At 35.2% G+C, this 26,081-nt stretch overlaps 1 protein-coding gene across 1 annotated transcript in view; it reads right to left on the bottom strand.

Annotated features, from left to right (window-relative positions):
• Nucleotides 1-26,081, bottom strand: part of WDR97 (WD repeat domain 97) — a 225,084-nt gene that overhangs the window by 169,233 nt on the left and 29,770 nt on the right. The window contains exons 4-6 of the mRNA XM_053708904.1: nt 18,142-18,214; nt 17,899-18,054; nt 17,353-17,511 (exon numbers count right to left, since the gene is read on the bottom strand). Of these exons, the coding sequence (XP_053564879.1) occupies nt 17,353-17,511; nt 17,899-18,054; nt 18,142-18,214 (388 nt within the window). The remainder of the gene's footprint in view (nt 1-17,352; nt 17,512-17,898; nt 18,055-18,141; nt 18,215-26,081) is intronic.

Genomic DNA, 26,081 nt, shown 5'->3' with positions numbered 1-26,081 from the left:
AATTATTGAACACTTGTCCACTATCAGGAGGGGCAAGGCAACTACCCCTGTGGTGCATCATTTTGCTCAGGTTCATAATAAGGACCTTACATGTTTTTCATGGCAACCAATAGATATGGTTCCTAAACCAAAAAGAGGAGGTGACCGTGGAGTAACTCTATCTAAGAGAGAGATGCTGTGGATCCTAAAAATGGATACAAGGTTACCAAAAGGCCTGAACTCAGAATTCGACCTTATAAACTATTGGGAATAAAAACACCCGATCCCCTCTCTTTTTCATAATATCTACAAAATTGTAAGACATTAAGTAACATCGTTCAACAATACATAAAATAACACTTAACGCTCCTCATATCTGACTGACACACAACCTGAGATCATTATACTGACACTTTGTTCTTAAGTAATGATAATGCATATATGCACTATGAAACGGATGTATAATTTGACTAGTTTAAATTTATTTAAATAGAAGGCCGTTACTATAGGCTATGGATATGACGGGATTAACTGTGACTGTGATCTAAAGGTAGCGAACATAACCAAATAATTATTTATTTAACATCTAAAAATGACGATTTAATTATTGTGAATAACCTCATACATGTCTCCAAAATACCCACATATACTCATAATGTAATAAGATAGATCTGTTCTTTCACCTCCGAGATATAAGGGGTTAAATGCAAAAATCTCTCTGGGCGTATTGTTGTTTTAAATGACATGTCCTTTTAACCAATGGTGTTGTTTCTAATTTTGTATATAAAGCACACCTGTGGCTGGCATAGTATGCTATGATTACGGCTTTGCCGAAACGCGTAAGCCTGCCAGCCAGAGGTATCCCATCTCTGTCCTTTTTTGATTGACTATGTCCTAATTTTAAATAACCACAATAAAGGTTATGTTTTACATACGCTAGCGCTCCATGTTTTTCTTTGTGGTGGATTTCCTTGCCCTGAGAGCGCTAGTGTCCCTGCATTATATGCTGCAAATTATCCCCAGAGCATATGCTGAATACCACTACGCTGAACACTGAGCACAGAACGCTGAGATACCAGTGGAGCCCCATTATTGGTCCGTATAGAGAGGCGCAACAAAAGGCAGCCTGAGGATTGGAGGATACTGAGTGGAGGCGTCTAAAGTGATGACGCACGTGGTACCTGTTTAGCTATCCGGTTGGAGGATTATCCGTTGTAACTTGGACACGCCCCTGGTGGGCGCGGAAGCACGGTGCCTCTGGAAAAGTGCCGGGTAGCGGTGGACGAGATACGGAGATACAGATCAAGAAAAAGGTGTATATGACGCCGGCTCTGCTTGGAAAGGATCCTGCTGTAAGTTTAAAAGCTCCCCGGGTGGAAGACAGCAGAGGTGAGACTGTATCTTTCTGATTATCTCTACTACATAAGATTGAAATGTACATTTGCTCTGGGTACACTGCAGTTCTGGTTTCCTGCGGTGCATGAAGGAAAAAAGTTTTCTTTGCAACATCTATTTTGTTCTTGTTTTTGTAACTGATCCTCTCATTTGCTTTTGGTATTGTGTATAATTTCCATCAAGCCAGGTCCAAACAAGGTCTTCCCCTTGTAAGGAATTGCTAAAAGCTTAGACTTAGAGAACACATCCGCAGACCAAGGTTTTAACCATAAGGCTCTGCGAGCTAGAATAGAGAAACCTGAAATCTTTGCTCCCAGTTTGATAACTTGAAGGGAAGCATCTGTAATAAAGGAATTAGCTAATTTAAGAGCTTTATCCTATCCTGGATTTCATCCAGTGAAGTTTCTGTCCTGATAGCATCAGACAACGCATTAAACCAATATGCCGCCGCACTAGTGATGGTAGCAATGCACACAGCTGGATGCCATTGTAAGCCCTGGTGAACATACATCTTTTTGAGTAACCCCTCTAATTTCTTGTCCATAGGATCTTTGAATGAGCAACTATCCTCTATGGGAATAGTAGATCTTTTAGCTAAGGAGGAAGAGGCTCCATCCACCTTGGGGACTGTTTGCCAAGCCCCCTTAACAGAGTCGGCTATGGGAAACATCTTTTTAAATATATGAGATGGAGAAAAAGGTATACCCGGTCTCTCCCACTCCTTAGCAATGATCTCAGAAGCTCGGTCTGGTACCGGAAACACGTATTGAGGAGGGAACCTCAAAATATTTGTTCAGCTTACTGGACATCTTAGGAACAACAACGACCGTGAAGTCGCTGTCGTCCAAAGTAGCTAAAACCTTCTTAAGTAACAGACGGAGGTCCTGAAAGACACAACTTCAGTATCAGCAAGAGGAATTACACTGACAGAATCTGAAATTTCACCTTCAGATGTTACTACGGTATCCTCCTCCTCAGGCTTCTGGAAGGGGGCCTCCAAAATAGCAACAACTGCGTCAGAAACCTTGCTTACTGAATGTCTGATTTTTCTCTTACGCTTTCCCTGCAATATTGGAAAAGCAGAAAATGCATCTGAAATTGTAGAAGACATGAGAGAAGCGATGTCCCTTAAAGTAACTCCAGCGGGAGTTTGAGAGGAACCGCAGGGCACTGCATGTGAGGGCGGTAAACTCTGGGATGTCTGAGGACAAAGCTGCATTATATATTGAGCATTGTCATTAGATTAACAGCATCCTCATAAGAAAATGTTGGCTCAGAACAAAGTTTATCCCTGTAGCTTAACGTTCTCTCAATACCTGAGGAACAGAAAGGGATTGGTAGTTCCACATTGGCATTAAATCATAGTGAGCAAGTGACACTTTGTAAGGCCTCTAGGTCAATTTTTTACATTAAACTGAAACAATTTAATTATCCAAATAATTTTGTTTTATTAGAAATGCAAAAAAAAATAAAAAACGTTACTGTCTCTTTAAATAATAAAACTATAACTTTTTATTTATTGGTAATAATAGGCTTAAAAAATGAACATATAAACACCCCTACACCTCAGCAGCACTCTGCTGAGGTGCTTTTGTCCTCTGAGCAGGAATCGAGTGAAACTATGATTCTTTGCACAGACGATCTCCGGAGTAGCTACGCAGTAAGTTTCTCTAGGAGAATATGCGCAGCAATGATATGCGCATGCGTAGAAGCAAGTGGCCAAGGAAATCTCCTGGTCGGCTCTAAAGTTACAAACCTGCCGGGAGATGTGGAACCACCTATATTAGTAAAATAAGCCCCAGTGCCTGCTGTAACGCTGCCCAAATATCCCCTATGCTTAAGGGGAGACTAGTAGAGAAACGCTGCCCAAATGTCCCATATGCTTAAGGGGAGACTATGAGAGTAATAATGAGGTTTGTCCCATGTACAAAATAAGTAAAGTGCCCTCCTTTATTTCTGAGACTCCATTTTCTTCCCCCAGAAAAAAAGTCAGCACTTACCTCATATGCTGCCTGGCAGCAAGGCAGATCCCAGGTTTCGAAAACAGTGAGAAATAGAGTAAACCAAGTCTCTATGGGAGGTGCGCAAAGTTCAAAAGGATGTTCAGTATGAGGATGTTCCCAGGGTATTCCGAAGAAGCGGGCAGCACTCTTGTAAAGTGAGGGTGGGTACCTGTAAATCAAAGAGAAAGAGAGAGGCGCCTCATGGGACAGTATCGAAACAACCAAATCAGGTATACAAAGGGACAGCCCGTAATGGGGTATACTCACAAGGAGAGCGGCATATAAGGATGCCTAGTAGAGCGGGACGGGACTACAAGTCGCCCGACAGACGTGCACAGCAGTGCGTGGAGACGTCGGGTCACGGGGTCGGTTCAGCCAATCAGCGGCCAAGGAGAACCAGCATCGAACGTCACAGCTGTTCAAGGAGTAACCTATGCAAGGCTTGACGTATGATCGGCAGGTCATCAAACCAATCAGGATAATGGATCAGGATAATGAAGAGCAAGGAGTGATATGGATAAAAAAACTCGTATTTATTGAGTTAGTTAAAAACAATTAGCATACAGCAACGCGTTTCTCGACCTACGGGTCGTTTCATCAGGCTGATACTGCCTATCTCACAACTTGCTCTACTTATAGTATTTAATATCCTATCAAATGCTGACCTCACTCACACACCCCTGTAGGGGGCCAATCAGATAGCCAAACACGGAATTGGTTGGTGGCCATTCACATTCGTCCTATGGGTGGGGTGTGTGTGTGACGTAAGCCACATCGGCTTTCAGATAAATTTGAAATTAAAAGTGAAAACAATTCATCTTAACATAATATTAACATATATATATATATAACAACTCTGATAAAAATAATAAAATATATACACAATTAATCACAATATTAAACAACTTCTTTGATCCTTGATGTAACGACTTTGAGTAATAATGACACACTTCATGTATATATATAGTAGCGTCAATGCAACCAAATAATAAAGAGTTGCGTGATTTCGAATAAACGTTACTATACAAAATGTGTCTTTTCTGGCAAACATGTGTCCTAGTCTCACAGATAAAACAGACCATTAAAGCCTAGCATGCATAACATATAAATTATAAAAAACAAATATATTATATATATAAAAATTATAAACAAAGGGACCCAGACATGACATAGGACTCCCCCCAAACTCTAACTAATTGATAAGCTATGGTCATAACATAATACATAATATAATATAAAAAAAGATAGAGATTAGTATCCTTTCTAACGCTGTCCTATAATCATGGCTCATATATTGAGAGAGACTTAATATGGCCCTTTTTAGCATATATACCCATATACAGGTGTAAGTTTGCCAAACAAGGACTATTTTTAAAATATATAAAATCAGTCCCGATAATTAATGATAGCATGGAGATATACACATAACCTGTCGACTTTAGTCCAACGGGCCGAGGCTCAGTGAAGGAGAGGGAGACCTAAGGGAGCCAGTCACTGGAAGGCGGCCAAATCAATACATAGATTCAGGCCGTCAGGGTGCATACTCTTTAGTACATGGATCCAGTAGGTCTCCCTCTGCCTAAGTCTGAAAAAACGATTATATAAATGAGACTTAGATATATGTTCGATGGGATTGATGGAAAAGCATTTGAGATCACCATTATGAGCATTGTTACAGTGTCTGGAGACACTGTGAAGTCTATAGTTATTTCTCATATTACGTTGGTGCTCAGCCCACCTAGTACTAAGGCTAACGCTACAAGTGCGCCCCACGTACTGCATTCCACAAATGCATGTCAACAAATATACAACATAATTGGATGCACAGGATACATGCCCGGTTATAGTGTATGATTTATGGGTAATGCTAGATCTAAAAGTTTTTTGTTTATTGTTAACAAATGTACACATCTTGCATCTATTAGACCTACATTTAAAAGAGCCTGATGGTAATTGGCATACTGATAGATGGTTACGTGTAGGTGGTGTCTTGTGTTTCACCACTTTACTAGGAGCCAGCAATGTTTTTAGAGTGGGAGCCTTTCTATAGACTACTCTTGGTTTATTGTCCAACTGTTTTCCTAGAATGGGATCTTTCATCAGAATCTCCCAATGTTTGTAAATGATTTGTTTTATTAGGTGGTGGTTGGAATTGTACTGAGTTATGAATAGAGGGCATTTGTTAATTCCCTCGGCCTTCTCTGCTTGGGTGGTAGCAGTAAGGAAATATTTCTCTCTATCATCAAATTTAGCTCTACTGTACCCATTATTAATGATGTATGTTGGGTAGTTTTTCTCAATGAAACGTTCTCGTAAAATGAGACTCTGAGACTCATAATCGGATATAGAGCTACAATTGCGGCGGACTCTTCTAAATTGCCCATAAGGCACATTTTGTTTCCAAGGATGGTAATGGCAACTCTTGAAGTCCAGAAAGCTGTTGCAGTCAACCGTTTTAAAAAAGGTGGTACTAGTTACCTTCCCATCAGTGAAACAAAGATTTAGATCTAAGTAAACAATAGATTTATCATTGATGACACTCGTGAAGTTTATACCTCTATTGTTAGAATTTAGATGATCTATAAATAGATTAGCAGAGGACTGATCGCCCCTCCAAATGAATATGAGGTCATCTATAAATCTGCCATAGAATACCAGGTTCGCCCCAAAAACCGATTCATATATATAATGTTGTTCGAAGTAACCCATGAATAGGTTAGCGTAGCTCGGGGCGAACCTGGTACCCATGGCAGTACCTCTTGTCTGTAAAAAGAACTCATCCTGGAACACAAAATAATTGTGTTCCAGGATGAAAGTGATCAAGTCCAATATAAAAACTCTTTGATTCTCAGGAAGGTACATATCTTGTTCTAAGTAATGGGATACTGCTAGCAGCCCCAACTCGTGGGGGATATTGGAATACAGTGCTTGGACATCGCATGTTATCCATATCATTTCTGAAGAGATCTGCATTGGCTCTAATTTCTTCAGAAGGTCTGTTGAGTCCCGAATATATGACTCGAGACCCAATACATACCTCTGTAGAAAATAATCCACGTATGAAGATACATTGTCCGTAAGACTGCCTATCCCTGCTATTATGGGACGGCCTGGAGGACATTTGTTGTCCTTATGTATCTTAGGAAGGTGGTAGTAAAAAGCCTGGTTGGGCTCATTGGGTACCAGGTAATCCTTTTCCTTTTTATAAAGTATCCCTTCCTTAGACGCACCTTCTACGATATCTCTAAGGGTAGCTCTATATCTCGCAGTAGGATCCGAGTTGAGTTTTGTATAATAGGAGGTGTTAAATAAAATTTTTCTTGCTTCCACAAGATAATCATCTATATCTTGTAGGACCACCCCTCCGCCTTTGTCGGCCTGCCTAATGATGAGGGATTTGTTGTTTCTGAGGGTTAACAAAGCTCTTTTTTCATTGGCAAACAAATTCTCTTGTCTATTATTTATCTTTTTGGGAATTTTTTCAAAATCATCGCTGACCAATTGTCTAAATATTTCGATATGTGCATTATTAGTAAGCTGTGGTACAAAATTAGATTTGTTTCTAAAAGATGTATGTATATAGCCATCACATAATTGATCTAATAAGCTATCAGGCTCGTAGACGGCAACAGTTTGCTGTCTGAGTCTTGCTTCCATAGAATCAGTTAAAATGGGCCTCTGTGTGTTATCCCTAAGCAATTTCTCAGCAAAAAACTTTTGCATGGACAATTTCTGTGTAAATTTATTTAGGTCTACGAAAAGTGAGAAAATATTATGTTTGATGGAGGGACTATAGGATAGGCCTTTACCAAGCACCCGTATCTCATCATTTGTTAGTGTATGAGATGAAAGGTTATAAATGCCTTTTTTCAAGGTCTGTAATCGTGTCTCTTTGAGGGCTGTACTTCGTCCTCTGCACCCTCGTTTCCGTGTGGTCTTTTGCCTTTTGGGGGGGCAGTTAAAGAGACCACAGGTTCTAGATAACTGGCAATTGTTTTCTGTTTCCAGGTGGATTGTCTGGGCCTAACTCTAAAAAATTAGGAGAAGAATTATTCGCAGAAGCTCCTGTTTGGTTCACATTTTCAACATATGGGCTTAAGTTGGGAATACAATTTCGACTAGTGTCATTTACATAAGAGTGGCCATTATTGTTAACCATTGGTCTATTAGTGGTTTGTGATCTGTTTGAAGAGTCACGATAATCAGAAGTAGACGTGTCTCTAAAATGTGATGTACCTTTATTTCTAGAGGAGTGACCTCTCCAATCTCCATAATTCTGATTGGATGAAGGATGATTCGAATGTGTCAAGTTAGCCCGTGTTGAGTGAGAGTGCTTATTAGCATTATATATGGGTCTTTGTGAGTCGTAATGTGATCTATAATGGGGGCGTTCGTAATCATATCCATTATCGTTCTTTCGATCAGTATAATTAAAGTGTTGTTTGTTTGTCCACTCACTATAATTGTTGGGTCCCCCTCTTTCATGTTGTATAAATGACCTATGGGGATCTCTATTGTAATCATCATATGAATGGCCATATTCACTATTATGATCATTGTAGGGCTGCCTATTTTCTCTATAGTGTGACTGATTTATACTTTTATTTCCACTCCTATCTTTATTTTTATTTTTATTTCTAGAGTAGTTCACCACTGTCCAATCATTATTTTGGTCAGTTAAATACCCTAATCCAGGGGTCTGGGGGTAATTTGAATTTTCCTCAATTACAATATTACTCACTAAAGAGGGTTCTGATGGATTTACTTTAGTATTTTTATTTTTATTTTTATTGCTATTTTGGCCCTTATTATAGGTGTGAACTTGGCCCTTTGAGTAGTCTTCATCATCTCTCATGAGTTTTTTATTTTTAATTGACATAAGTTCTTTTTGAAAATTATCTGTTTTTTGCAACACCATCGAGTTAAGTTCATCGTATAATTGGGAATTTTTAAATTTATCTAAGCTATTCTGGATGGAGTCAATTTCTTTTGAGATCTGCTCAACCAATGTTTTCCTATGGGAAATTAAAATTTTCATGAGTGTGATGGAGCAGCCATCTAATGCTTCCTCCCATTTGGCATTAAGATTTAAATCATCTTTGAATGAACAATTTTTAAAAACTCTTAACCCACGAGGTATCTGCTTTTTATCTAGATATTTTTGTAACATCTCGGCGTCCAACCAATGTCTGCATTCGACATTGATGGACTCCTCTAGTCTAGCAAATAATGCATGAATAGATAAATTTTCTATGTCATTCCCAGTATCAGACATGTTAGTATTAGAATTTGCATGTGAAACCATCATGAGCCTCTTGTTTGTCCTCTCACTGACTGAAAGCATTATTAATAGTGATTACTAATCAGTATAGTGGATAATATAATAAATCTAAAAATATAAGTAAATACTGTAAGTGTAAAAACAATATAACTCTAAAAATATATAAACAATTTAGCTTATGGATCAACAGTTGAAACCTTAAATATATAAACTTCAATAGTGTGAAAGCCGTGTGAATCTAATGCACTTCTATTGAAATTAACACACAGGTGCTTTAGAAAAAGTGCAGAAAGACAAAATATCATATAATATAATCGTGATATGTATTTAGCAATCTATACCAAAATAATAAAATTATATCAAACAAACGTGACAGGGTTAATACCAGTGTATTATAGTGGGGGGTGATCTTAGTAATAGCAATGCAGCAATCCTCTCTTTACCAGTAACAGTTTCGAAAACAGTGAGAAATAGAGTAAACCAAGTCTCTATGGGAGGTGCGCAAAGTTCAAAAGGATGTTCAGTATGAGGATGTTCCCAGGGTATTCCGAAGAAGCGGGCAGCACTCTTGTAAAGTGAGGGTGGGTACCTGTAAATCAAAGAGAAAGAGAGAGGCGCCTCATGGGACAGTATCGAAACAACCAAATCAGGTATACAAAGGGACAGCCCGTAATGGGGTATACTCACAAGGAGAGCGGCATATAAGGATGCCTAGTAGAGCGGGACGGGACTACAAGTCGCCCGACAGACGTGCACAGCAGTGCGTGGAGACGTCGGGTCACGGGGTCGGTTCAGCCAATCAGCGGCCAAGGAGAACCAGCATCGAACGTCACAGCTGTTCAAGGAGTAACCTATGCAAGGCTTGACGTATGATCGGCAGGTCATCAAACCAATCAGGATAATGGATCAGGATAATGAAGAGCAAGGAGTGATATGGATAAAAAAACTCGTATTTATTGAGTTAGTTAAAAACAATTAGCATACAGCAACGCGTATAATCGTTTTTTCAGACTTAGGCAGAGGGAGACCTACTGGATCCATGTACTAAAGAGTATGCACCCTGACGGCCTGAATCTATGTATTGATTTGGCCGCCTTCCAGTGACTGGCTCCCTTAGGTCTCCCTCTCCTTCACTGAGCCTCGGCCCGTTGGACTAAAGTCGACAGGTTATGTGTATATCTCCATGCTATCATTAATTATCGGGACTGATTTTATATATTTTAAAAATAGTCCTTGTTTGGCAAACTTACACCTGTATATGGGTAATATATATGCTAAAAAGGGCCATATTAAGTCTCTCTCAATATATGAGCCATGATTATAGGACAGCGTTAGAAAGGATACTAATCTCTATCTTTTTTATATTATATTATGTATTATGTTATGACCATAGCTTATCAATTAGTTAGAGTTTGGGGGGAGTCCTATGTCATGTCTGGGTCCCTTTGTTTATAATTTTATATATATATATTTGTTTTTTATAATTTATATGTTATGCATGCTAGGCTTTAATGGTCTGTTTTATCTGTGAGACTAGGACACATGTTTGCCAGAAAAGACACATTTTGTATAGTAACGTTTATTCGAAATCACGCAACTCTTTATTATTTGGTTGCATTGACGCTACTATATATATATACATGAAGTGTGTCATTATTACTCAAAGTCGTTACATCAAGGATCAAAGAAGTTGTTTAATATTGTGATTAATTGTGTATATATTTTATTATTTTTATCAGAGTTGTTATATATATATATGTTAATATTATGTTAAGATGAATTGTTTTCACTTTTAATTTCAAATTTATCTGAAAGCCGATGTGGCTTACGTCACACACACACCCCACCCATAGGACGAATGTGAATGGCCACCAACCAATTCCGTGTTTGGCTATCTGATTGGCCCCCTACAGGGGTGTGTGAGTGAGGTCAGCATTTGATAGGATATTAAATACTATAAGTAGAGCAAGTTGTGAGATAGGCAGTATCAGCCTGATGAAACGACCCGTAGGTCGAGAAACGCGTTGCTGTATGCTAATTGTTTTTAACTAACTCAATAAATACGAGTTTTTTTATCCATATCACTCCTTGCTCTTCATTATCCTGATCCATTATCCTGATTGGTTTGATGACCTGCCGATCATACGTCAAGCCTTGCATAGGTTACTCCTTGAACAGCTGTGACGTTCGATGCTGGTTCTCCTTGGCCGCTGATTGGCTGAACCGACCCCGTGACCCGACGTCTCCACGCACTGCTGTGCACGTCTGTCGGGCGACTTGTAGTCCCGTCCCGCTCTACTAGGCATCCTTATATGCCGCTCTCCTTGTGAGTATACCCCATTACGGGCTGTCCCTTTGTATACCTGATTTGGTTGTTTCGATACTGTCCCATGAGGCGCCTCTCTCTTTCTCTTTGATTTACAGGTACCCACCCTCACTTTACAAGAGTGCTGCCGCGCTTCTTCGGAATACCCTGGGAACATCCTCATACTGAACATCCTTTTGAACTTTGCGCACCTCCCATAGAGACTTGGTTTACTCTATTTCTCACTGTTTTCGAAACTGTTACTGGTAAAGAGAGGATTGCTGCATTGCTATTACTAAGATCACCCCCCACTATAATACACTGGTATTAACCCTGTCACGTTTGTTTGATATAATTTTATTATTTTGGTATAGATTGCTAAATACATATCACGATTATATTATATGATATTTTGTCTTTCTGCACTTTTTCTAAAGCACCTGTGTGTTAATTTCAATAGAAGTGCATTAGATTCACACGGCTTTCACACTATTGAAGTTTATATATTTAAGGTTTCAACTGTTGATCCATAAGCTAAATTGTTTATATATTTTTAGAGTTATATTGTTTTTACACTTACAGTATTTACTTATATTTTTAGATTTATTATATTATCCACTATACTGATTAGTAATCACTATTAATAATGCTTTCAGTCAGTGAGAGGACAAACAAGAGGCTCATGATGGTTTCACATGCAAATTCTAATACTAACATGTCTGATACTGGGAATGACATAGAAAATTTATCTATTCATGCATTATTTGCTAGACTAGAGGAGTCCATCAATGTCGAATGCAGACATTGGTTGGACGCCGAGATGTTACAAAAATATCTAGATAAAAAGCAGATACCTCGTGGGTTAAGAGTTTTTAAAAATTGTTCATTCAAAGATGATTTAAATCTTAATGCCAAATGGGAGGAAGCATTAGATGGCTGCTCCATCACACTCATGAAAATTTTAATTTCCCATAGGAAAACATTGGTTGAGCAGATCTCAAAAGAAATTGACTCCATCCAGAATAGCTTAGATAAATTTAAAAATTCCCAATTATACGATGAACTTAACTCGATGGTGTTGCAAAAAACAGATAATTTTCAAAAAGAACTTATGTCAATTAAAAATAAAAAACTCATGAGAGATGATGAAGACTACTCAAAGGGCCAAGTTCACACCTATAATAAGGGCCAAAATAGCAATAAAAATAAAAATAAAAATACTAAAGTAAATCCATCAGAACCCTCTTTAGTGAGTAATATTGTAATTGAGGAAAATTCAAATTACCCCCAGACCCCTGGATTAGGGTATTTAACTGACCAAAATAATGATTGGACAGTGGTGAACTACTCTAGAAATAAAAATAAAAATAAAGATAGGAGTGGAAATAAAAGTATAAATCAGTCACACTATAGAGAAAATAGGCAGCCCTACAATGATCATAATAGTGAATATGGCCATTCATATGATGATTACAATAGAGATCCCCATAGGTCATTTATACAACATGAAAGAGGGGGACCCAACAATTATAGTGAGTGGACAAACAAACAACACTTTAATTATACTGATCGAAAGAACGATAATGGATATGATTACGAACGCCCCCATTATAGATCACATTACGACTCACAAAGACCCATATATAATGCTAATAAGCACTCTCACTCAACACGGGCTAACTTGACACATTCGAATCATCCTTCATCCAATCAGAATTATGGAGATTGGAGAGGTCACTCCTCTAGAAATAAAGGTACATCACATTTTAGAGACACGTCTACTTCTGATTATCGTGACTCTTCAAACAGATCACAAACCACTAATAGACCAATGGTTAACAATAATGGCCACTCTTATGTAAATGACACTAGTCGAAATTGTATTCCCAACTTAAGCCCATATGTTGAAAATGTGAACCAAACAGGAGCTTCTGCGAATAATTCTTCTCCTAATTTTTTAGAGTTAGGCCCCAGACAATCCACCTGGAAACAGAAAACAATTGCCAGTTATCTAGAACCTGTGGTCTCTTTAACTGCCCCCCCAAAAGGCAAAAGACCACACGGAAACGAGGGTGCAGAGGACGAAGTACAGCCCTCAAAGAGACACGATTACAGACCTTGAAAAAAGGCATTTATAACCTTTCATCTCATACACTAACAAATGATGAGATACGGGTGCTTGGTAAAGGCCTATCCTATAGTCCCTCCATCAAACATAATATTTCTCACTTTTCGTAGACCTAAATAAATTTACACAGAAATTGTCCATGCAAAAGTTTTTTGCTGAGAAATTGCTTAGGGATAACACACAGAGGCCCATTTTAACTGATTCTATGGAAGCAAGACTCAGACAGCAAACTGTTGCCGTCTACGAGCCTGATAGCTTATTAGATCAATTATGTGATGGCTATATACATACATCTTTTAGAAACAAATCTAATTTTGTACCACAGCTTACTAATAATGCACATATCGAAATATTTAGACAATTGGTCAGCGATGATTTTGAAAAAATTCCCAAAAAGATAAATAATAGACAAGAGAATTTGTTTGCCAATGAAAAAAGAGCTTTGTTAACCCTCAGAAACAACAAATCCCTCATCATTAGGCAGGCCGACAAAGGCGGAGGGGTGGTCCTACAAGATATAGATGATTATCTTGTGGAAGCAAGAAAAATTTTATTTAACACCTCCTATTATACAAAACTCAACTCGGATCCTACTGCGAGATATAGAGCTACCCTTAGAGATATCGTAGAAGGTGCGTCTAAGGAAGGGATACTTTATAAAAAGGAAAAGGATTACCTGGTACCCAATGAGCCCAACCAGGCTTTTTACTACCACCTTCCTAAGATACATAAGGACAACAAATGTCCTCCAGGCCGTCCCATAATAGCAGGGATAGGCAGTCTTACGGACAATGTATCTTCATACGTGGATTATTTTCTACAGAGGTATGTATTGGGTCTCGAGTCATATATTCGGGACTCAACAGACCTTCTGAAGAAATTAGAGCCAATGCAGATCTCTTCAGAAATGATATGGATAACATGCGATGTCCAAGCACTGTATTCCAATATCCCCCACGAGTTGGGGCTGCTAGCAGTATCCCATTACTTAGAACAAGATATGTACCTTCCTGAGAATCAAAGAGTTTTTATATTGGACTTGATCACTTTCATCCTGGAACACAATTATTTTGTGTTCCAGGATGAGTTCTTTTTACAGACAAGAGGTACTGCCATGGGTACCAGGTTCGCCCCGAGCTACGCTAACCTATTCATGGGTTACTTCGAACAACATTATATATATGAATCGGTTTTTGGGGCGAACCTGGTATTCTATGGCAGATTTATAGATGACCTCATATTCATTTGGAGGGGCGATCAGTCCTCTGCTAATCTATTTATAGATCATCTAAATTCTAACAATAGAGGTATAAACTTCACGAGTGTCATCAATGATAAATCTATTGTTTACTTAGATCTAAATCTTTGTTTCACTGATGGGAAGGTAACTAGTACCACCTTTTTTAAAACGGTTGACTGCAACAGCTTTCTGGACTTCAAGAGTTGCCATTACCATCCTTGGAAACAAAATGTGCCTTATGGGCAATTTAGAAGAGTCCGCCGCAATTGTAGCTCTATATCCGATTATGAGTCTCAGAGTCTCATTTTACGAGAACGTTTCATTGAGAAAAACTACCCAACATACATCATTAATAATGGGTACAGTAGAGCTAAATTTGATGATAGAGAGAAATATTTCCTTACTGCTACCACCCAAGCAGAGAAGGCCGAGGGAATTAACAAATGCCCTCTATTCATAACTCAGTACAATTCCAACCACCACCTAATAAAACAAATCATTTACAAACATTGGGAGATTCTGATGAAAGATCCCATTCTAGGAAAACAGTTGGACAATAAACCAAGAGTAGTCTATAGAAAGGCTCCCACTCTAAAAACATTGCTGGCTCCTAGTAAAGTGGTGAAACACAAGACACCACCTACACGTAACCATCTATCAGTATGCCAATTACCATCAGGCTCTTTTAAATGTAGGTCTAATAGATGCAAGATGTGTACATTTGTTAACAATAAACAAAAAACTTTTAGATCTAGCATTACCCATAAATCATACACTATAACCGGGCATGTATCCTGTGCATCCAATTATGTTGTATATTTGTTGACATGCATTTGTGGAATGCAGTACGTGGGGCGCACTTGTAGGCGCCTTAGTACTAGGTGGGCTGAGCACCAACGTAATATGAGAAATAACTATAGACTTCACAGTGTCTCCAGACACTGTAACAATGCTCATAATGGTGATCTCAAATGCTTTTCCATCAATCCCATCGAACATATATCTAAGTCTCATTTATATAATCGTTTTTTCAGACTTAGGCAGAGGGAGACCTACTGGATCCATGTACTAAAGAGTATGCACCCTGACGGCCTGAATCTATGTATTGATTTGGCCGCCTTCCAGTGACTGGCTCCCTTAGGTCTCCCTCTCCTTCACTGAGCCTCGGCCCGTTGGACTAAAGTCGACAGGTTATGTGTATATCTCCATGCTATCATTAATTATCGGGACTGATTTTATATATTTTAAAAATAGTCCTTGTTTGGCAAACTTACACCTGTATATGGGTAATATATATGCTAAAAAGGGCCATATTAAGTCTCTCTCAATATATGAGCCATGATTATAGGACAGCGTTAGAAAGGATACTAATCTCTATCTTTTTTATATTATATTATGTATTATGTTATGACCATAGCTTATCAATTAGTTAGAGTTTGGGGGGAGTCCTATGTCATGTCTGGGTCCCTTTGTTTATAATTTTTATATATATAATATATTTGTTTTTTTAATTTATATGTTATGCATGCTAGGCTTTAATGGTCTGTTTTATCTGTGAGACTAGGACACATGTTTGCCAGAAAAGACACATTTTGTATAGTAACGTTTATTCGAAATCACGCAACTCTTTATTATTTGGTTGCATTGACGCTACTATATATATATACATGAAGTGTGTCATTATTACTCAAAGTCGTTACATCAAGGATCAAAGAAGTTGTTTAATATTGTGATTAATTGTGTATATATTTTATTATTTTTATCAGAGTTGTTATATATATAATATGTTAATATTATGTTAAGATGAATTGTTTTCACTTTTAATTTCAAATTTATCTGAAAGCCGATGTGGCTTACGTCACACACACACCCCACCCATAGGACGAATGTGAATGGCCACCAACCAATTCCGTGTTTGGCTATCTGATTGGCCCCCTACAGGGGTGTGTGAGTGAGGTCAGCATTTGATAGGATATTAAATACTATAAGTAGAGCAAGTTGTGAGATAGGCAGTATCAGCCTGATGAAACGACCCGTAGGTCGAGAAACGCGTTGCTGTATGCTAATTGTTTTTAACTAACTCAATAAATACGAGTTTTTTTATCCATATCACTCCTTGCTCTTCATTATCCTGATCCATTATCCTGATTGGTTTGATGACCTGCCGATCATACGTCAAGCCTTGCATAGGTTACTCCTTGAACAGCTGTGACGTTCGATGCTGGTTCTCCTTGGCCGCTGATTGGCTGAACCGACCCCGTGACCCGACGTCTCCACGCACTGCTGTGCACGTCTGTCGGGCGACTTGTAGTCCCGTCCCGCTCTACTAGGCATCCTTATATGCCGCTCTCCTTGTGAGTATACCCCATTACGGGCTGTCCCTTTGTATACCTGATTTGGTTGTTTCGATACTGTCCCATGAGGCGCCTCTCTCTTTCTCTTTGATTTACAGGTAGATCCCAGGTTTGAGAGGTCCTATACCTCACATGGACCTGTGAATGAAGAGAAAGTCCTGAGTTAGAATCTCTCAGGTTTTCCAGAGGCAGGGCAGCATCAATATATGGGAGGCGCAGTGAGAATTATGTCCCACAAGTTCCCATTGCTCTAAAGCCACCACTGCTCTACTGAAGAGACTGATGTGGACTACGGCTACACCCTAAAACAAAGCAGCACAATCTTGCACTACTTTAAAAATAATAAACTCTTGATTGAAGAATCTTTTTCTAACACCTAATATACCACCTCTTTGTACTTAACGGAGGCAAAGAGAATGACTGGAGTGGGAGGGAAGGGAGGAGCTATTTAACAGCTTTGCTGTGGTGCTCTTTGCTGCCTCCTGCTGACCAGGAGGTGAATATCCCATTAGTAATTAAGATGATCCGTGGACTCATTGTGTCATAAAAAAGAAAATAAATATTAGGCTCTAAATCTGTCAAGCAGATGCCCAAAAAAAGACAAACAAACCTTAATTTAAACTACTGATAATCAATGTCACGCTTCAGTCACAGCCTACTGTTTCACCTGAATATCCCTGGACAGGGCTTCAGCAGATGCTATTGGTGCCACATCTGGGAAGAAGCCTCCTCTGCACAGAGAGCGACCTAATGCAGAATCCTCTACCTGCAGGACATTGGTCATCATCTGCTCAGCATCTGAATTAAATGAATCCACATCTGGTATCTGGGCAGATTACAAGAAAAAACTGTCAGACACTTCTAGATGTACCTACAAAGACGCTGAAATGAATAATGTTCTCATTTTATAGGGAGCTACTAGTGGGGCAAATTGGAGGTCAAGAAAAAAATACTCTAATTTTTTGTGAGAATATTCAGTGAACCTTACATTTTAGTTACACCGAGGAATCAAATCCCATAAAACAGAAACAATTGCAATAAATCCATAATTTAAAAAGATGCTCCAATATTTTCTTTATGTCTTTGTAAACATATCTTAAATGGACATTAAAAGTTGTTTTATAAAATTCATCATTTTACTTTTAAAGCCCTATATAGTCTAATAAATAGTTACTTTACTATGCTACTTTTTTATGCATAACTTGTCCGTTACCTTGACGCAGAGTTTCTCTTTGTAAAACAGTTGCATGTATTTGTTCATGGCCTCTCTTTTAGTATTTTTGTTGCTTTGTCGTTTTTTGTTGGGTTTCAACATCCCGTCCTGGAGAAGTTGAAGCTCCTGATCTCTGGCACTAAGCCGGGCAAACTCCTGATAGAGCAGGTGACAGGTGTTTGTTTCATATTCCACTCTCAATGTCAAATTACCCCCCTCCTTGGACTTCACTGCCCTTCATACCTGGCTCTGTTCTCCAGTCTGAAGGTGTCTTGTCTTAGTCTCCTCATTTATTCTGATGGAACCCACAGTTCTCCTGAGACAAAAAAAAATACAAAGAACAGGTGAAGAGCCCAATAGTGGAGATAACGTAGGAGTTAGTCACAATCATTTGATAATTATCTGCATGTTCATGGCTGAAGATTAACCCCTTTCAATGTCAACACAATATCAATCAGTATTTTTTATTGTTTATCCGCAGCACTTTTTTCATTATTGGTTTTGTTAAAAATGGTCCTACAAATAACATGTGCCAGTCCTGGTTTCCTGATACCAATTCTCGATACATAACAACAAATTTTACAGCCCATTTTTTACTATCAAATTCCAAAACTAAAATAACTTGATAAACCCTGAATAAAACTGTTCAACTTATTATCAAGTACTCCAAAAAGTGACATTGGCTTTGTGCATGGGCAAAACACATTGACATTACCCATCACTATATTAGATTGCAAAACGGATACAAATACTTCTTGCTCAATCAATTAAAGTTAAAAAAAATTATAATAAGCACCTTTTCACTAATAAAAAATCTCTTAAATCAATAACTAATGAAAGACATTTGCCCAACATCTTAAATGCTCATGCCACCTACTAGCTTTACTACACACTGTAAAAGTCAAATTACAGACCCTTTTGCTAAATAAAAAAAACAAAAACATTTTGTTTGTCCTTAAAGGGACACTAAACCTTTGAAAAAACTGTATTTGAAACTATAATAAACTATTAATAAATAATATTCGCAATATGCTTTAATTAACAATTATTCACGGTTTACTATATATTCATGATCAAAAATTAATATATTTCCAAACCCACACTTACTTCTTTTGATCCCCGTTACCAATAGTGCCTGATAACCTGCGTTATCAATATGGCCGTAATCCGCCGTACTGCGCATGCGCTTTATTTTTGGCGTCATCGAAAACGTCACCATCCATTTAATCTACAGATCTCCGTAATCGAGCATTCTCAACAGATGTTTCAGCGTTCTCGAGCAGGTAAGATGTGAGTGCTTAGCAGCGATAATACCCGTAGTAAGAACGAGCATACATTGAATAACTCACGCATCCAAATATCTTAATAGCATCGATCTTGAAATTGAAATAACTAATAGATAGCGAGGCTACTAGCAAATAATCACCCTTGAAGTAACGAGCATTATTAATTAATATTTGAACATTTTGACAACATTTGATGAAAGAAACTCATATTCAAATTTAATATATTATACAATGTTATTTTAAATTTCATGCAATATCGGATATAAATGTTAAAAAATGACACTTAGTCACGGTTCTCACAATGCGGTTTCCTGTAAATAAAAGAGTATATCTTTGGCAAACATCTTTATTCACTATATTTTATTTGATAGAGATCTACTTTTAATTACAATAATTATGCTTATTGTTATTTAAAAATAAATTATGGAGATCACGTCTAATTGGAAAGTTGAGGGTATCATACAGAGTTCTATTGTGACAGAAGTGCAAGCGTTTTCTAGCAGTTCAGATGTGAGCGCTTAGCAGCGATAATACCCCTAGTAATAACGAGCATATATAGAATTTATCACGCATATAAATATTTTAATATCATCTATTCTGAATTTGAAATAACTAATAGATACCGAGGCTACTAGCAAATAATCCCCCTTGAAGTAACGAGCATTATGTATTAATATTTGTACATTTTGGACAACATTTGATGAAAGAAACTCATATTCAAATTTAATATATTATACAATGTTGTTTTAAATTTCATGCAATATCGGATCTAAATGTTTAAAAGAATGACACATAGTCACGGTTCTCACAATGCGGTTCCCTGTAAATAAAAGAGTATATCTTTGGCAAACATCTTTATTCACTATATTATATTTTATAGAGATCTACTTTTATTACAACAAGTATGCTTATTGTTATTTAAAATAAATTATGGAGATCACGTCTAATTGGAAAGTTGTGGGTATCATACAGAGTTGTATTGTGACAGAAGTGCAAGCGTGTTCTAGCAGGTCAGATGTGAGCGCTTAGCAGCGATAATACCACTAGTAATAACGAGCATATATAGAATTTATCACGCATCTAAATATCTTAAAAACATCTATTTTCAACTTGAAATAACTAATAGATACCGAGGCTACTAGCAAATAATTCCCTTGAAGTAACGAGCATTCTGAATTAATATTTTTACATGTTTAAAACATTTGATGAAAGAAACTCATATTCAAAATAATATATTTTACTGTGTAGGTTTAAATTTCTTTAATTATCATATAGAAATTTTAAAAAGAATGACACATAGTCACGGTTCTCACAATGCGATCCCATGTAAATAAAAGCGTATATATTTTGCAAACACTGTATTCACTATGTTATATATGAAAGCGATCTACATTAAATTAAAATTAGTCTGATTTATTTTTATTTTAAAATAAACTTTTGATATCACGTATAATCTTATTTTTTGGGGTATCTAAAACCAGTTCAATTTTTAGATTTATATTATTACAGTCTTTTTGATTTGTAAGTAAAATATGCAATGCAATGGCCACTATTGTATGTTGACTGTTATCAACTGAGTTACCCATTCAAACAGAAATCGAAAATAATATTTTAAATTATAAATAATCAAAGAAAACAATTAAATTTTTATTTAATCCTTGTCTCCATTTCAAAAATATAATAGTCATACAATTTGAACTGATACTTTTTATTTAAAGCACGTTTATACACCATTATTAAATGTCATATTAATATCTTATTTATAAGTAATAATAACTAAATTTTAAAAATTGTATCTACAAATTTAAAAAAAAAAACATTGTAAATAATTTATCAATGGATTATATATATATATCTGATTCTAAAATTATAAATGTTTTCTATTCTTTTTTTTCAAAGTCTATTTTCTAAGCTTTCTATTTTTCTTTCACTTTGTCTCCTTTGTCTGTTTCAGCTTTAAATGGTTATTTTGTTTGTTACATTTCTTTCATTTGTAAAAACATCTTATCACACAATCTATTGATTAGCTTTTCATTCACTCTAGTGGCCTCCCAACCTCTGTCTTTTTGCAAATAGTAGTCATGGGTAACACTGTTGTAAATGTAGGCTCCTTAGTTTAATTCTTGATTATATTCTTTGAAAAGGTCAAAATTAAAACCTGATTAGACAATGTTTTAATGAATTCCAAGAGTAGATTAGTTTGAAATAGAGCTTTGTTATTTTAAAGGGAGAGTCAAGTACTAATCTTATTTTCAACTTGTAAAAAGGGCATGCAATTAAATTCATATTAACAATAGATTTTTTTAAACTATTTCTCTTTATCTTTTTATTATTATTTGAAATAGAAAACTAATTAGTTCATATGGTAATTTTATATAACTTTCAAGAATGACTATCAACTCAATAAATTTAGAACACTATAGGCTATTAGTTCTCATGTTTCATGTAGATAGCATTGATCTCATTCAGTTAAACTCAACCAGTATTGAGGAATGATTTATTAGAATTAATTTTTGTAAAATTCAATGAATTTAACGCACATTATACACTCATTTACATATATCTGCATGTAATATACACTACAATAAATACTAAAATTCAAAATATTCATATAAAATTAAATTTTAAAGATAATTATAAAATAAATTCTAAGGTTTTATTTCTGATTATTTGAAAAGGTTAGTTTTAAAGTAAAATTCAAGTGTCAAATAGACACTCCACCCTTGACCTTATGTTGATATTGCTATACATTTTAAAAATACAGGATCATGCTTTAAATGTAGATAACTGTATTCACATCAAATAATGTTTTTTTTTAGTATTCCTATTAATTAGAAAATTGTTATGTTTACATTTTCAATAAACTTTTCTTTTTCCTATTTTCTAAAAAACATGGCTATATAAAGATCTAATTAAACAAACATTGTTTATAATTTTAAATTTAGTCTATAAAATGATTTTAAAGGGACACTAAACCAATTTTTATTTCATGATTCCCAGATAGAGCATGCAATTTGAAGAAAATGTATCATCTATCCTATTATCAATTTTTCTTTGTTCTCTTGCTATCTTTATTTAAAATGCAGGAAACGGGTGCATAGGAGCAGTCCCATTTTTGGTTGAGAACCTAGGTTATGCTTGTTTATTGGTGGTTAAATGTAATCCTCCAAATACCAAGCGCTATCGTGGTACTGAACCAAAAATGGGCTGGCTGCTTAGATTTACCTTCCTTCTTTTAAAATAAAGATATCAAGAGAATGAAGAAAATTTAATAATAGGAGTAAATTAGAAAGTTGCTTAAAATATCATGCTATATCTTAATCTTGAAAAAAATGGGGTTCAGTGTCCCTTTTAAGGGTCAGTCAGCACAATTTTTTAACATATATAATTACAAATATTGAAAGTCTAACATTAGTAACTGTTGCTTTTTACAAAACATATAAATGGTTAATAAATTGATTTTTATTATTTGTAAAACATTAATTCATGTTTCTGGTTTCATTTTACATAGAATTAAAGAGGCATTCAACCACTGTTTCAAGCTATAATTTTTCAATCTCAAAAAATTATTTTATTTAAATATCGTTTTCAATTACATAAATCAAAATTTCGATTATTGTTTGATTGAAATTTCAATACAGTATTAATAAAGAATAACCGATTAAAAAAAAACTAGAAATGCTATACCAATTTTTTTTTAATAAAAATTTTGTTTTTCATTTTTGGAGTTGAGTCTTTATACACTGCCTTTGTACCATGCGATGCCATCATCCAATCTCAAAATCATAAAATTATCATGTTACAAAAATCCTAGATTCACAAATGAATAAACCAATTATAATTACACTTGTTCATTACTATAATTAGAATACAAAAATTGAAAAAATTAACAAAATGTGGCATTAATTTAAATGTCATTAATTTTAATAATTTCTAATAATTATATATTAAAATAAAGTACGGATTTTTATTTGTTATTTGTTATTGTCTCCCCTTAATTTTTAACTTCACTTCATTTTTTTTTTTTTTTTAAATAATTATAGACTATAAATTTTATTATGAAGAGTATAATCTTAAAATGAAATAAACTTAAAAATATATTCAATAGCCTATACATCAGTATTAATTGTTGCAATGTAGGTGTAGATAAAACAAAGGCTAAATCATCTATTTAAAATGCTTCAATTGGAGTAAACTAGCTTCTTTTAAAAATTTAATAGACTATCGACGGTTAAAGTACATTTCTAATAAAAACAACCCACATATATAACAAATTATAAATTAATTTCTTAAATTTAAAAAATTATATATATAAAATAATTATTTTTGAGCATTAATATATAATTTATACTCTTATTACATTTAAAAAGATTTCATTTATTAAAAAAAAAAAATTATCTTTTAAAAATTTTTTATAAAAATTAAAAATATCATTTCATATATAGTATTAAAAATTTTTAAAAATCTAACATTTAATAATTCACATAAATAATCCAAAACATACATAATTCCAAATAATTAAGAAATAATAAAGACACACCATCATTCACATATACATAATTAATAAATCAATATACCAATTAAAGATATTTCCTTGCATATAGACTATAAAAAAAAGGATTTTTAAATAACAAACATAGACCGTCACACACACACACATACACATACACACATGCATTACAACCCATCTTGAAAAAAATTATTAAAATAATATTGATTATTTAATTTCAAAATCAGATTATTAAAAATTTTTATTAAATTGTTTCTCCAATATATCTAAATTGTATTTCCTTTTTTTATTCAGAATAAATCGAAATTTTTCAAAAATTTCATTGTCTTTTGTTTGAAAATCCTGATCACGTCCGAATTTACAAGGTAATTATTTTTACAATTATCATTGAATTTTTTTTTTACATGTTAAATAATGTTTATAAACAAATTTGCACATTACATATTTATATAAGTATTTTGTTATATGCGAAAAAAAAATTTTTTTTTAAAAGAACATTATATATTTTTTTTTATAATAAAATAAAAATATGTACAATGATTATCAATAATTTTTACATATAAAATTATTTTTTCAAATACACAATGTATATTAATTTTCATTTTGCATTGTCAAAATATTTTTTTTTATTTTTTTTTTTTAAATGATTTATTTATTAGATATATGAATAATAATTAATTTTTTTTAAAAAAATTTCGTTTTAAAAAAATAATTTTTAATTTTTTTAATATATTCAAATTATAATAATAACTATTTTAATATTCCTTTTATTTTTTTATAGATGCCTAAATGTTTTGTAAAGGGATGTTCATCAAAACATGACAACATCGATCGAAAACACCAGACGGTCAGTTACATTGTTTTCCTAGATCACCCAATAGGATAAGAAAATGGCTAGAAATTTCAGGACAAGCATTACCAATCCAGAAACAATAGTACAAAAGATTATGATGCCAAAAAGTTACTGTTAATTATCGTATCTGTTCTAAACATTTTACAACTGACAGTTATATGATGATCGGTTCAAGAAAAACACTCAAAAAGGACGCTGTTCCGAGTTTTGCAAGTACATGTGTTAAACAACATCGAATGTAATAGTCGATAATGAACAACCGTCAACTTCAATGTCAGTAGAGAAACAGTAAATGTCTCATCTTCACGTGTCGATGTAATCCCAAGCGACAGTGAAGAAATAATGGACACAACTCCTGAACCATCGCTTCCATCTTGGCAAGTTGATCACCATTATAGTAGCACACTGTCTAGTATGGATAGCTTGAAACTGATTTATCTGTAATGTCACATATTCAGAGACATGATATTTCATAGAACGTGCATCTACTGCACTTCAAATTCAAGATGAAAATCCTCATTTGTTACCAAAGTCACGTACTATGTTTGCCAAAATTCTTCCAAAAACACCATCAAAAATTATTGTAGGAAAAGGAAGTCATGTAATGGATCAGCAGATGTTAAGACGTTCGCCTAGAATGATAAAGAAGAAAGACAAAGGAAATTAAACAAATGTCGGAACTACAACAAAAAATTTAATACAAACTCGGTCAATCGGTACATGGACCGGTACTTATGACTTTTTTATTCTGAAATTGCCTCATATAAAAAATTTTTGAGGAAGAGGAATCGATTTCGACATTACCAATTATGTCCACACCAAGGCAAATCACAAAACAGTACTTGAGGTCAACTCTCACACCGATCAATGTAGTGGTATCTAGAATACCCAGAATAATAATACCTAAAACAACCATCACCTATTTTAAGCCACAGCATGAAGAAGAATTTCAATTACTAGATACCAGTGCATTAGGTGTGAAAGTATAAATCCATTGGAAGAATCTGCAACTTCAGAACATGTGATGATAAAGACACTTCCTATGTTCCTAAATCAGATTCATCACCGTCTTCAGAAGAAGAAAAAAATCTCAATTCTGACATATCGAAAAAAGCACAAACAGAACGCAATTTATTGTGTTCGAATCATGTCTTGACGAAATTTTAAAGTTGATAAAGTGCTTCCTATGGTGGGAATTGCAAATTCGCCTTTAGAACAAATTCTAAAAACAGTGACCTGGAACAAACTTACTTTATACACAGAATGCACTGCTGGACATAAATTCAAATTTTGGGACAGCCAGCCACATTTTGGAAAAAAGCCATTGGGAATATTAGACTTGTGCAACAAATACTACTGTCTGGCAACCATTACAGTAAAATTGCTGAATTTTTTCAACATAATGAACATTCCATTCCTATCCGAAACAAGTTACTACAAATTTCAAAATAGTTACTTCTTTCCAGCTATAGAAAGAGCGTGGATACTGCAGAGACAAGATATAATAAAACAGTTTTAAAGGGAAATATGTGAC

This window comes from Bombina bombina, chromosome 4 (genome assembly GCF_027579735.1).
Source record: "Bombina bombina isolate aBomBom1 chromosome 4, aBomBom1.pri, whole genome shotgun sequence".
Classification (NCBI taxonomy): domain Eukaryota; kingdom Metazoa; phylum Chordata; class Amphibia; order Anura; family Bombinatoridae; genus Bombina; species Bombina bombina.
The sequence above is the reverse complement of the archived record's forward strand: the minus strand, read 5'-3'. Positions and strand labels throughout refer to the sequence as shown.